Source organism: Poecilia reticulata, chromosome 15 (assembly GCF_904066995.2).
Source record: "Poecilia reticulata chromosome 15, P_reticulata-male-v2, whole genome shotgun sequence".
Lineage (NCBI taxonomy): Eukaryota > Metazoa > Chordata > Actinopteri > Cyprinodontiformes > Poeciliidae > Poecilia > Poecilia reticulata.
In genome coordinates, this window is record NC_088844.1 from 5,782,538 (window position 1) to 5,795,855 (window position 13,318).

General features: G+C 41.7%; 1 protein-coding gene across 1 annotated transcript in view; it reads right to left on the reverse strand.

Moving 5' to 3' along the window:
- Positions 1-333: 333 nt before the first annotated feature.
- ttc27 (tetratricopeptide repeat domain 27) overlaps positions 334-13,318 on the reverse strand; it is a 50,026-nt gene continuing 37,041 nt past the window's right edge. Inside the window, exons 12-20 of the mRNA XM_081616385.1 lie at positions 12,798-12,920; positions 8,353-8,580; positions 6,948-7,046; positions 6,036-6,088; positions 4,361-4,526; positions 2,478-2,675; positions 1,965-2,076; positions 796-896; positions 334-564 (exon numbers count right to left, since the gene is read on the reverse strand). Coding sequence (XP_081472511.1) covers positions 439-564; positions 796-896; positions 1,965-2,076; positions 2,478-2,675; positions 4,361-4,526; positions 6,036-6,088; positions 6,948-7,046; positions 8,353-8,580; positions 12,798-12,920 — 1,206 coding nt within the window. The 3' untranslated portion in view covers positions 334-438. The remainder of the gene's footprint in view (positions 565-795; positions 897-1,964; positions 2,077-2,477; positions 2,676-4,360; positions 4,527-6,035; positions 6,089-6,947; positions 7,047-8,352; positions 8,581-12,797; positions 12,921-13,318) is intronic.

Genomic DNA, 13,318 nt, shown 5'->3' on the forward strand with positions numbered 1-13,318 from the left:
AAGCAGGTTTTCTGTGGGAAAACCCTGGAGAACCCGTCTACTTCCTGAACCATCCCAGTGTTCAGGGGGTATATGCTGGGGTTGTTTTTTTAATTTACCAGACCATCTGGTAAATAATAATAATAATAAAAAAAAAACATAGTTTAGCACCTACAGGTTCTACAGACAGAAAAACTACGGAGCTCAACTAGGGAAGGTTGGGGAGATTTTGTAGCAAGTATTTAATATTCTGACATTCAGTAAATGAACAGAAGCCTGGTATCTAAGTTGACCTTTCGTTTGTCAATAACTGGTTTCGATTTCATTATTTGCAGAATGAAGAATGAACACATGAAGCATTTAATTATCAAGTTTACTTCTTGATACCTTAAAACAACCATTTACATTATATTGTGGACATGAAGGTATAAAAACGTCATGATAAAGATGCAGTTTGCATCACTGGGTCTGGTTCCGCAGCCTCCCACTCAGATCCTGCAGATCTGAGATCAGCCGTTCCAGAGCAGCAACGCCGTCCCGTAGATCGACATGGACTTCACCCGTCGCAACATCTGTGTGGATTTGCTGCAAAACCACAATGCAGAAAGCATCAAACATGTACTAGTCTCCTTGTTGCATTACAGACAATCAGCTGCATGCTCCTGTCATTCCATCCACAGTTACTGAGTTCAGCGTTCACTCCAAACTGTATTAAATGTCTGCTGACTGCACGAACTCTCAACCAGAAGTGAGGTGTGTGTGTGTGTGTGTGTGTGTGTGTGTGTGTGTGTGTGTTCGGTGACCTCAGGAAGGTACCTTGGCTTTGGTGGCCAGACTCCGGAGGCTGAGGCGGCTGGACGACAGCATCTGGAGAGATTCTGCTGGACTCGTCTTCTTCTCACTGCAGCTGATGCTCACTGAGAGACAGAGGCAGAGAGGCAGGGGGAGGCCACAAATGTTACTAATGAAGCCTGTTGCATCTGAATTGGAAATCGGTGCTTGAATACAGTGGGCACAGTCTTAACTGGTAGACAGCTTTGCCTGGATGGTATCCAGGAGTTACCAGTAGAAGTGGGGACCAGAATATGTATTTGTTGCTATTTTGGAGTATTGTAACTTTTGTTCCAAATGTTCTGAAAAGTCACTCAGGTCTTTAGCTGCTTTGAAATTCTGCAGGTTTTTTTTAGGGGGACTTCCTGTAAAATCCAAAGTAGAAATGAAAAAACATTCACACACACATTATTCCATAAGAACGTATGGCTCATATTATCCCCTCAGAGCCCTTCAGTTTCAGCCTGCAGGTTACTAGTGACTGCTGGTGTATTGAATGCTACAATGAAAGGCAGATCTTTAAGACTTTAAATCTTAAACAGATTAGGTTTTGTGTTCTGCTGTTGGGCTAAAAATAGGAGGATCCAATCTGAAATTCTTTGCCAAACCTAAAAAAAAACATTGATGAGACATAAGCAGACTTATGAATGCAGTATGACAGCATGGATACAGCAGGCCATCTTACAGAGAAGAAGCAGCTAAAGTAACCACCTACCTGTTAAAATAGGAACCAAAACAGAAATATATTGTAACAAAAACAAAAATTACTCATCAAAGGAGTCAGACTATAGACTAAAAATTATATTTGAGTGTTGTGATAATGAGAAGAAGCCAGCCTCAAGCTGAGCTTTTAGCAACAAGCCCTCAAAAAAGTCAACTGTTGGAAAAACGAGATGCTGGTGTCCAGGCTGTTTACCAGCTGTTGTTGCTGCTTTTTCTCCAAACATGGAGCTTCACATTATGGCCCAAGATCTCCGTTGTTGTCTCATCATTGCACAAGAAATTGTTTCAGAGATGCTTCATTCAGATGAAACGTTGCGAGCCTTAGTCATGTTGCCATTTTCTCCCTGATCCTTTCATCTGCATTCTGGCCTTTTGAGGAGTGGAAAGTGTGAACAGTGGTGACATACACACACAGCTGAGTGTGTTCTCACCTTCTCCCATGGTGATTGCTCTTCTGATCACCTCCTTGAAAAGAACAGGGTCCTTCTCCCAGCCGCTAGCTTGAACCTCACAGCGATGAGCTTTGGACAGGAACTGCAGAGCCTGGAGGCAAACACAAAGGGCATGAAGGGCCCGCTGACCTCACCACACTTTCTCTTTTTTTAACAAGTTCTCTCTGGCTGCCTGACGCTCAGAATTGTTGTCCGAGTATCAAGGTTGATGCCCAAAAGATTTACTTTCACAAGTGGAGTATTACAGCTTTCTATCTCTCTAATGGTGGGCGATACCAATCTCATGTTGTGCAGAACTGAAAAAAATGGATTGGTACATTCTCACTCATAGTCCTTTAATTTTAAGATGGACTACAAAGTTTTTACAATGTAATGATAAAAAAACAAAAACCAACTACTGACCCAATTATTTAACACAAAGAACAAAGCAACGCTGAGAAAAAAAAATCCAGCAATGAAATATGTGGAACAAAGCTCCAGCATGAAACCAACCTTGTCGTTGTCGTCTAGGTTTGAGCTGCGGCCGCCACCGTACAGCATGGCGTACTGCTGCCATATTTCAGCGTCGCTGCTGTGGCGCGCACTGACACGGCCAAGAAGTTCCTTCAGTTTCGGGGTCAAGGTTCCTGCCTGCGCCCCCTGGCTGTCGGTCAGATTCTCCACAACCGCCCTGACCAGGATCTGTAGAATCTACAAATGGGAAAAAAGTTTGAGCCGTTGGACTCGGCGGAAAGATGAGTCCAATGTCTTTCTGCCGAGTCTCCTGACTATACAAGCGGACAGAGATTTAAAGAAGAGGGGCAAAAGTGAACGAGATGGATTAGCATTGCTTGTTAACAGATATGACTGTGAAGTGATATTAATCATGCCTCACTCTTGGATGCAGCTGCTCGGCAGTGGAAATCCATTCCATGAAGCTCTCTGTACACTGTTCCTGAGTTAATCTCACTGTTCTTGAGTTAATCTCAAGGCCACATGAAGTTTGGAGGTCTGTAGTGACCGACTCTGCAGAAAGTTGGCGACCTCTTCACACTATGCGCTTCAGCATCCGCTGACCCCGCTCTGTTAGTTTACATGGCCTGAAATTTCCTGGATGAGTTGCTGCCGTTCCCAAACACTTCCATTTTCTTATAATACAGCTGACAGTCGACTGTGGAATATTTAGGAGCGAGGAAATTTCACAACTGGATTTGGAACACCTGATTCCGATAATTTGGATGGATGAGCAAATACTTTTGGCAACATAGTGTATGTAAGACTGACATTCTGCCAGTGAGCCGGTAACAATCAGTGTCTCAGTCACCTTAAAGTCCTATTAAGAAAGTTGGAAATGCTTTCACAAATTTACATATTTAAGCCCAATAATTCAGCAAATAAATGAGGTGCAGAGAACAGATGTTCTGCCACTAATAATGAAGTTAGGTGGGATAATACTGAAAGAATTTCATCTCATTTCACTGGCCATCCTCCCAATTAAGCAGCAATGAAGCTTTACAATGTGAACAACACACTACAGGGAAGGAAATGGATTTATTGAAGGCATTATTTTGTATTGTGACTGAGACTATATCTTTCTCTCTGAGTCAATGTATCTAGCTAAGCTAAACAATGTCTTATGTATTGAATGCTCAGAACTGCAAATTCTCCAGAAACATCTGTCTCTGGACAGATAAAACAGCTGGAAAACACGCAAAACTATTCATATACACATTTAAAGTCCTTTCCCGATGCTTGATGTAAACGTAACACGCAGAAATCGACAGGTTTTAGGTGTTTAGGAGGTCAAAGGTCAAACTAACATCCTGGCTCGCTACAGAAAACCGCTGCTTCTGTAGTGTCAAACACAGCAGCAGCAGATTCATCTAAAGCGTTTCCTACCAAGACCTACATTATGTTGCTGCTCATACTGCTCCCTTATGAAGTAGAGCTGTAAAGTAAAAGTGCTGTAAAGTAAAATCACTCTCCAAAAACAGCCGTTTCTGAAGAGTTTGGTGACGTATGTCTTGGATTCAACCGTTTCTGGAGAGCAGATGTGAGTTTACAAAGCTGACGGTTCAGGGTTTTGGTGAATGCTCCGTTTTATTTATTAGGACGACACAAAGTTTCCACTTAGAATGCAACCACTGTTATGGAAGTAAGAGAGGCTTCTCCTTCAGCTGCTGTTAATGACTTTGCATCATGTAACCACAGTGCACAAGATTCATTTTGGGACAGAACAAACAGCTTTTTGTTCAGACCCAGGTTTAGTCTGATGGCTGTGTCACACAGACAATATGGAGGGGAAACCAAATCTAACTTGCTTAGTTCAGAAATTAAATGTACAACTTTTAAAAACTAATGAGAAATAATTCTTGCTGGGGGATGAAGCTCTTTACCTGGACATCTTTGTAGTTTTCCCTTAGATCCATGAGACGGTGGTAAGCCTTGATGGCTTCAGCAAAATCGCCGATGTCAATGCTGACCACAATGAAGTTCTCCCAGATCTGCCAGTGCTCGTAGTTGCATTTCAGGGCCTCTTGCAGGGTTCGAAAGGCTTTGGTTCTGTCAGCCAATGAAAGGAAGCAGAAGAGCCCCGGATTCAACTCAACAGGTTAGGAGAAGTAGTTCAAGAAAATAATCTATCTCAACTGCCTCTTTCATCCAAATCATGTAATCAGGATTTTCTTTGTTTTCGAACGAATGGTGTAATGGGAACTTTATAAATAAGAAAAAAAAGGAGTGGTAAACTTCCACCAAAAAATCTTAGATAACCGTAAATCACCACAAATCTTTCAAAATACACAATTTAAAAGGTTTATAGAGGTTGAAGAGAATCCAGAGAGGATCTTTAAGGTTCTGTTCTGTTTCAGAACCCATTAGTGCCATTTTAGGCAGAAACAAAAAAATATAGGTGTAGTACATTTTCTAGAGAAAAACTTGGAAGTTTCCAATGTCAAAACTTTTCAAAAACATCTGAGATTGATCTCAAAATTACCCAAAGCTTTTTTTTTTTTTTCCACAGAAAGCCTTTTAAGATGGTGTATTTTGAAAGATTTGCTGTGATGTATTGTTACCTAACGTGACCACAAAAAAAAAGTCTCCTCATCATTCCACACAAGATGTCGAACAACAGCTGGTCAAAGCAAACATCTGAGGTGAGGTCAGAGAGTGTCTGATGCTGCCGAGTTGGAATTTCAACACAATGATGTCAGAAGTTTAGAGAAAAGCTGCCAGATGAACTCTACCTCAGCCGGTCATTTGCAGAAGGGACAGCTGCAGCTTCGCTTGCATTCCAAAAAAAGTCTCAAACATATATATATATATATATATATATGTATATATATATGTATATATATATATATATGTATATTCTATACATATATATATGTATAGAATATTTTTGCTTTATTTGAAGTTTAATTGGTTCTGAACAGTTAAACCCGTTTACTGGATTTCCACAGAGTCTGATCTGAACAGGAGTCCACTGCTCTGGTGTCCAGTGGTGAGGAGTTTCACACCGATACAAGGTTTGAATATTTGGCTTCTTGACCATATAAACCTTCCCATAATGCTCCACTGGGGCTGTTGTGGAGATAATCTGAATTCATTTGGTTCATTCAACCTGTTAATTTCTTAAACTGTAATCGAATTGAAACAGAGTTTGATGCTGTTTAATGTAATTTTCAACAATAATATCACAAAGTCATATTTTCCTAATATTGTGCAGCTTTACCTGAATGTGACCTTTGAGTTGATACCTTTTGCTAACAAGTAATCAAGCCTGCCGCCGTATTCTACATCGTTTTTATTTCCATCTCCTATTCTTCTACTTGAGTGAACCTTTCTTCGTGCGTAGCTGTTTTATACAATGTATGGTTTTTATGGGATTTTCTTCCACATCGCTCTGTGCTGCAGAAGCAATGCATACATTCCTCCTGGGGAACAAAGGATCATTCTATCCTATTCTCTTGCCTGCCACCTGAATATCACTGATGCTCCTATGAATACTAACAAGTTCAAACATGTCTTGCCTGGACAGACATATTCAGCAGCTCCCAGACTCATACTCACTTCATCTGGAGGCGGATGTAGGCTGTGGAAAGGTTGTTCCATGCCTCTGCATTCTGAAAGAGGGGTGAGTGAGCAGGGAGGGCAGTGGAGGAGAAGAGAAAAGAAACATTAAAGACGGTTTGAGGGCAAGGCAGAACCATTTCCTATCCAGAATACGAATTCTGAAACTGGGGCCTTTGAGATTCTCAAAGGACGTTGGAAAAATGAAGTGGAGGGAATTAAACCAGGAAGCAGCACAGGTGAAAACGTACGCTTTCATCCGTTCACCTCTTAAACTACAACGTACTGTAGATATACGTCACTGTTATCTGGACATTCAAACAGAGTGGTGACATCTGAAGAGCGCGCAACACTGGGAAATAATCGTGTCCTGGGAGCATCATTTCAATATCCCACGACACAGAAGTACAGTGTGGATTGTACTTGTGAAGTTGGCCCCTCCCTCTCTATTCTCTGGCTCAGATTTAGCAGCTGTACAGACCAAAGTGATTAAATTTTGATAAAAACAGATATGGGCAATTTCCAGGCATTTTTGATGAGGGAATAACATTGTAACATGATGTAAAACTTAAAAAAGCAGATTTTACGCAATACTTCTTGTTGAACGTTGTGTGTCTGTTAGTAGTTACGGTTTTACATGTATACCATGACTTTATTTTTTTATTTAGTGTATTTGTAGTTGCTAAATGCTTGTTCTGCTGACTGTAACACTAATTACACCCTGGTGATATTAAAGACACCTTGAACCTTGAACCCAGATGTCAGCTCCACTGTAACAGCTGATTAGAGCATCAGGCTGGGGTGAAGGACTTAGAAGCTCAATCACACACAGGAAGATAACCCTGGGACGGACCAGGCCTGGAGCCAGGAAACCAACAGGTCATGATCAGTGTGCGATGTTTATACACTTACATCTGGCTCCAGTCCCACACACCTCTGGAAGGCTCTGGCTGCTCCCTCATAGCCCTCCAGAGCGAAGTAGGCACAGCCGAGGGAAAACCACACGCCGAGCTGCAAGAGGAGGGAGAACGGGGAAATCAAAGCCAGTCTGAGCATCAAGAGTAACAGACTCCTAACGCACAGTCACCTCTGTCTGATCACTCAGAGCCTTGATTCAAGAAGACAGAAACAAACTGGTTTTCAAAGCATGAAAGCAACGTCTTTCAGTCATCATCGTCTGATGAAATAAGTTTTTCTTGAAACGTGGCTTTAAGGAAATTAAGCCAAATACAAAATCAATGGGTAAGAAAGTACCCAAGTAGATGATCAGTCAGCATCAGCCGCTGTTGAGCTTTTATGTAGTTGCAGAGAAACCACTTCTCTGCTGGTGTGGAGTCCTGCTGTTGTCTGAATATGAGCAGAACAAAGATTCTTTTCTCATCTCGTCGCAGATCTGCTGCTGTTGGCGGCTACCGTCCTGTTGATGACCCAGATCTCGTTGTCATGGAGACAAAAGACCTCGCTTTATAATGCTATAATATTTTGGCATACAAAGGGCATCGTGGTTGACTCAACAGCAAGGTGACCAGGTCATCACTACTCTACCACTCTGCTCTGCTGTTGGTAGACAGAATGTCGTTTCTTGTCCCAAAATAGTTCAACAACGATGTGACAAAATGGTCAAATTGAAAATTGTTACATCATGTAAATGTTGAAGCAATAATTAACTTTAAGGACTTTTAAATATCAGAAAAGTCACAAAATAAGTAATTTAGCTGCATGACTAACATGACTTAATGACAACAACAAAAAAGTTTAGCTGCAAGCAAGGAAATGATTAAATGAAAAAGGTTTACGATTATACTATTGATCGTTTTGGAAAATGATATGTCAGTTAGGCCTGTCGCGATAGCAAATTTTCCTGGACGATAAATTGTCCCAGAAGTTATTGCGATAAACAATAATATTGTTGCTTTGACACAATTTTCAAGCATCATAATGGTTATGGCATAATAATGCAAGATGAATAAGCTTTAATTTTAATGAACATTTAACAGTGGAAGTGAAAGACATTTTAAATATCCAAAATAAACAAGAAGAAAAAACAAATAAAATGAATTAGATCCATGTAAACAAAACCTGTGTAAACAAAATTGACCTTCAAAAAAAAAAAAAAAAAAAAAAAAGGGCCAATAAAGCCAAAACACCAGATTAAAGACTCTTATCACCCAGTTTATGGTAGAAAGAGAAAAACGATAAATTTTGCAAATGACGATTATTGAACTCGTTTTAATTTATCATGCGATTAATTGATGTATCGTTTATTGTGATAGGCCTCAACTGCATATGGAACAAAGTGAGAAATCTCTCAGATTACCTGCATGGTGTTGATTTTCAGCGACTGCTCAAAGCAGTCCACACACTGCTGGAAGTCCTTGACCCGGAGGTGCAGCAGAGCCTTGGAGCGCATGGCTCTGGCGCTCCTCCGTCCCGACAGCTCCCACGCCCGATCGTAGTACTGATGCTCGTTCAGAATGTCTCCAAGCAAACAGTACAGACTTGGAGTCTCCTTCTTCTCCAGCTCTCTGCGCACAATCTCCTCAGCCTGAGCAAATGGTGAGACGAGAAATAGAATATGGCAAACAGGAGAACAGTGGCTGGTTTGCAAGGCTAAAGAACCAGCACATAAAAAAAGAGCTTTTATCTGAAAAACATCCAGCATAGATACAGTGAAAGAGCAAAACTAATTATAAAATAGATGTTTCCTGAATCAGCTCCTCTGTTTTTTGCAACCAAAATCAATAATTTCGTGAAGCTACTTTAGGAATATTTCCTAGGAATTTTGCAATGTTTTTTTTCCGTACCTAAACCCTTTCTCAAATTTACGTATAAAGGAAAAGATGCGAATAAAACAGTTCTAAGAACTTAAGTAGCTCGATTTTGTCACTCGTAGATTAAAAATTTGACATCAAGTAAGACTGAGGGAGCTGTGTCAAAGTACTAAGAAATATTGCCACCTGCAGAGGGGAGTTAGCAGTCACTTCAATATTTTTGACTCATTTTTGTGGGAAATTTGCAATGAACTCACAATTATGCATTAACACACAGAAAAAATGTGGGATCTGTTGATTTGTGTGAATTTCCACCATCATGGAATTGCTAAGATCTGGAGGGACTGCGCTATGGAAAAACGTTATGAGTTTAATGACCAAGTCTTTGTATGGTAAGCTGGTTTAGAATCCCTTGCTCCAAGATTTCAGACATCTAATGTTCTTAGACCTTTGAGGTAAATATTTTCAGAAAAAAAAAATCCAACTCGTTATTGGGAAGTACTGGGAAGTCTTCTTAATGGTTTCTTCCCCTTCATTGTACTGGTATTCAGTGGCGGAGCTGGGGGTGTGGGGGCGTGTCTGGGAGGGAGGAAGAGTTTCAATTTGTTTCAACATCTGGTTACATCTGGAGAAAGTGGGCCCTCTCCTGTTGAGTAAGGTGTATGTAGAATAATAAAGAGGTGGTCCCCCAGTAAATGATATAGTAGGCTTGCCCAGTCATTGTTTCATTCATGGTTTTGCCGATATTTTCTCCAAGTGCTTTCTGGGTAAAACACACTAACCAATACGTTCCTTCTTTCAGCTTGTTGCTTTTATTGCTGGTTTCTGGACTATCACTAATTTGTTTTATGAAGTTGACTCGCTTGTAAAAATCTTTTCAACAGCCATGTTTACAAAGACCACCTCTGATTAGAATGCCCAGTCGGTCAAGTTGTCCTCAAAGCTCATCTGCTGTAATCTGAAACTTTCAATTTTAAGTTGTCTTAAAGTCTGAATTAAAGTGTTGGAAACATGGGAGAAAGGGCAGCTTTATCTGAGGCTGATCATCAACCAGAGGGCTTTAGCACCAAGCTGCTCTGCCTGGAGCTGAAACTAAAAAGACACGCAGCACAGTGCGGGTGCTCTGCAGAAGACTTATCAGAGGTTTTTCCACAATGATCAATGGCCGTGCCGCACAAATATCTGTTAATACCGCAAAGAAATCAGGAAGAGAGGAGGTGAAGAAGGAGGAGTCCCGCAGACAGAAACATGACATGACTGCAGTCCATTCACAAAGGTCATTCTGTTCCCTGGAGTAGATCCAAACCTCGATCCAATACACAGAGAGCTGGAGGAAGATACACACCGCTGAGCCTCGCTCAACATTTCTATTGTCCAGGAACATTACTGCACGCTACCATGTGTCTGAGCGAAAGAAGAGGACAGCAGTGGAAACAGGAGAAGCAACATTGGACGAAGACCAAACCACTCCAGACAAATGGATTACCTTGTTGCTTTGGCGCGCAGTCGGAGCATAACAGACTATTGGCTGGGACCACCACAGCCAGGGCAAAGGGGGGGGGGAAGGAGACTTTCATTATGAGCCAGAGGCAAGCAGGGTAATCTAATTGGAGAGACAAGGGATGGTGTAATTAAATAAAGAGAGCTGGCAGAAAGCCCAAATGGCACCAAGAGCTCCGGACTTGAGGAGTCGAAGCGAGGCCAGGGATCAGAATCAGCACTTACGTCACGTCTGCATATCTGCACTCTGAGCCTGCGTCCGACAGACAGAGCACTTCCACCACAAGCTGACAACAGCCTCATGGTCGTGTTTTTCGTTTAGGTAGATGTGGAATTAAAAGCCTGAATCTTTATAGAGGCCAGGCATCAGAGCAGAGTTCAGGTTGGTCTCATATCTTCCGGTCAGAGTGATGAGTACTCTGAGCTCTGTTTTAAAAACAAAGAAAAACAGCTGCAACAGCTTGAGATGAGTCTGACCTGAACAGCTGGCACTTCAAACAGAAGATCTGTGGGAAAAGTTATCACCTGTTTGTTGAAGTTTTTTTTTTTTTTTATCCAATAAAAAATCAATGTGGATTAAAAAAAACAAAAAAAAAAACAAAAACAAAATGGTGATGTGATTAAATAATACTGGAAGAACTTCTGAGTAAGGACGTCATTTTGAATTTCTAAAAACATCCAGAGAAATATGGGCCATGGGCAGATTCCAGGGGCAGATCCCAAACAACAACACCTGCACCGAGCTGGAAGACCTGATGGGGGTTTCCAGATAAGGACCATAACACAGAATATGCAATATAAAAGGACACACAGATGAACAGAATAGGTCTTCATATGGCAAATAATAACAAAAAAAAAAATCACGGTATAGCCAAAACAATCACCACCTGGATTTAACTAACCATACAGTAACAAGCCTCCGATTGGAAAATCACTGGCAGTAAGTTATTTATACAAGTAGCTTCTCATTTCTTATACAACCCTGTAGAAAGACACATTCAGCTGTCGTGGAGGGTTTGTTGGTCGGATAAATATCTAAGGAGAAGCAGGAAGTAAACGCAAAATGTTAAGAAATATCCAGCACATTATTAGAAACTGGAAGGAAAAGGGTAGCCCTGCATCTTCCAGATCAGACGGCACATTAAGTTGTCTGACTTCCTGGCCCGGTGCGTTGCTGAAAGCAGCAGGGTCACGGAGAGGAGCGGTCCTGTCGGGACAAAGTGTTGGGTATTAAACGCTCCCTGGGCTCCACCAGCGACGACGCAGCGACAGCTCCCCCAGAGGGCAGATGTCCAGCTGGGTGTGATCTGATTGGACAGGCTGCACTAATCTCTCTCAGCACAAAGACTGAGCTGCCTGGGATCTGACCCATGTTACAGCAGTTCATCTGGCTTCAAGCAGGAACAAGATTTTTTTTTTATTTTTATTCAATGTCCCGAAACAGAAAATTATGCACGAGGTGTAGCTAAAAATGATTACAGAAATATAGCCGACACCACATATTTACATACGGTCTTTAAAAAGACGCTCACCATCTAACAATAAATTAGACCAAGTCTTTCCTGTTTCAGAATAACAGATGTTTTTTTGTTTTTACAGATTTTTCCAAAGTTTATATACATTCCCACAAACATCTCACAATGGTTTGATAAAACATTCCTCCATACAGGACTGGTGTCAGGTTCTCTCTCTCTCTAACACACACCTTTTCAGCTCTGCTCACAAATTTTTTATGGCTTCGAGGTCAGGGCTTTAGGATGATGGTCACTGCAAAAATATTGACTTGTTGTCTTTAAGCCGATTTCTGTTTAGAGTCCGTCTCCATGTAGAAAGCCCAGCTGTAGCCTAGCTTTAATTGCCGGTGTACTGCGATGTTGCTTTAAAGCTTTTACATGACAGAGACGACACCTGTGATGTCATCTCTCTTACTAGGTCTACCAGTCCATCCTGCACCAAAAGTAACTGCAAAAAACGATTTTATTTTTAGGTTGTAAAAGTGTCCCTAATGTACAGTCTTATTCTTACTTTATTTTCACTGTCTGTGTGAATATCCACTTCCCCATTGTGGGATGATAAAGCATATTCTATTATAATATGACTCCCCTGCAGGGCAGATTTTTAAACACTCCTAAAGTCATTTTGAAAGTAAATGAAGTTGTTCAGGTAGAGAGATTAAGATACTTTTTGAGTGTGTGTTTGTGTGTGTACCAGGTTTTTATATCCTTATGAGAACCTATTTCTGTCTACAATGTGGGGATGTGGGTACCATTGCTCCTTGTGGGGACATTTTCTTGGTTCCCTAAGGGGAAATGCTGTTTTTGGGCAAGGGGTTAGGTCTGTGATGATTAGGTTTAGGATTATAGTTAGAGTTAGGCTGTTGAAAATGAATGGAAGTCAATATAAAGTCCCCACAAGTCATGAAAATATGACTGCGCGCGTGTGTGTGTGTGTGTGTGTGCGTGCGTGTGTGTGTGTGTGTGTGTGAGCGTACCTTTCCGTGCTGGCCCAGCTTCTCGTAGCAGACCACGGCGTCCTCCCACAGCTGCAGCTGCTGGTAGAGCAGCAGAGCTGAGCTGATGCAGCCCAGGTCTATCAGCAGGCTGGCCAGCAGCTTCTGCAGAGCAGAACCAGCCCAAACCCCGTCACTCCACTCATTAACCTCTACTCCTCTCACCATCAACAGTAAGCAGCAGTCATCCTGATCCTTTACCAACTTAGCAGCAGTAATAACACATCCTATGTTAAATGCACAGAACCATGATATAGGAACGCCAAGCGGTACAGAAATGAATGATGTTCTCCTCTCAGCCATAAAAAGGCCTTTGGTGCTTTGTTCCACGCCTGCTGCAGCTGATTGCTGCACTGCTCCCCCTCAGCCTCCGTCAGGTCCCCAAACACCGATGCACACTCTTCCATTCCAGCTTTATTGCTGGATCAGTTATTACATGCTGCCAGTTGCTGCCTCCTCCCCTCCCCACATCCTCCCCTTCCTTTTTTAATCTCCTCGACACG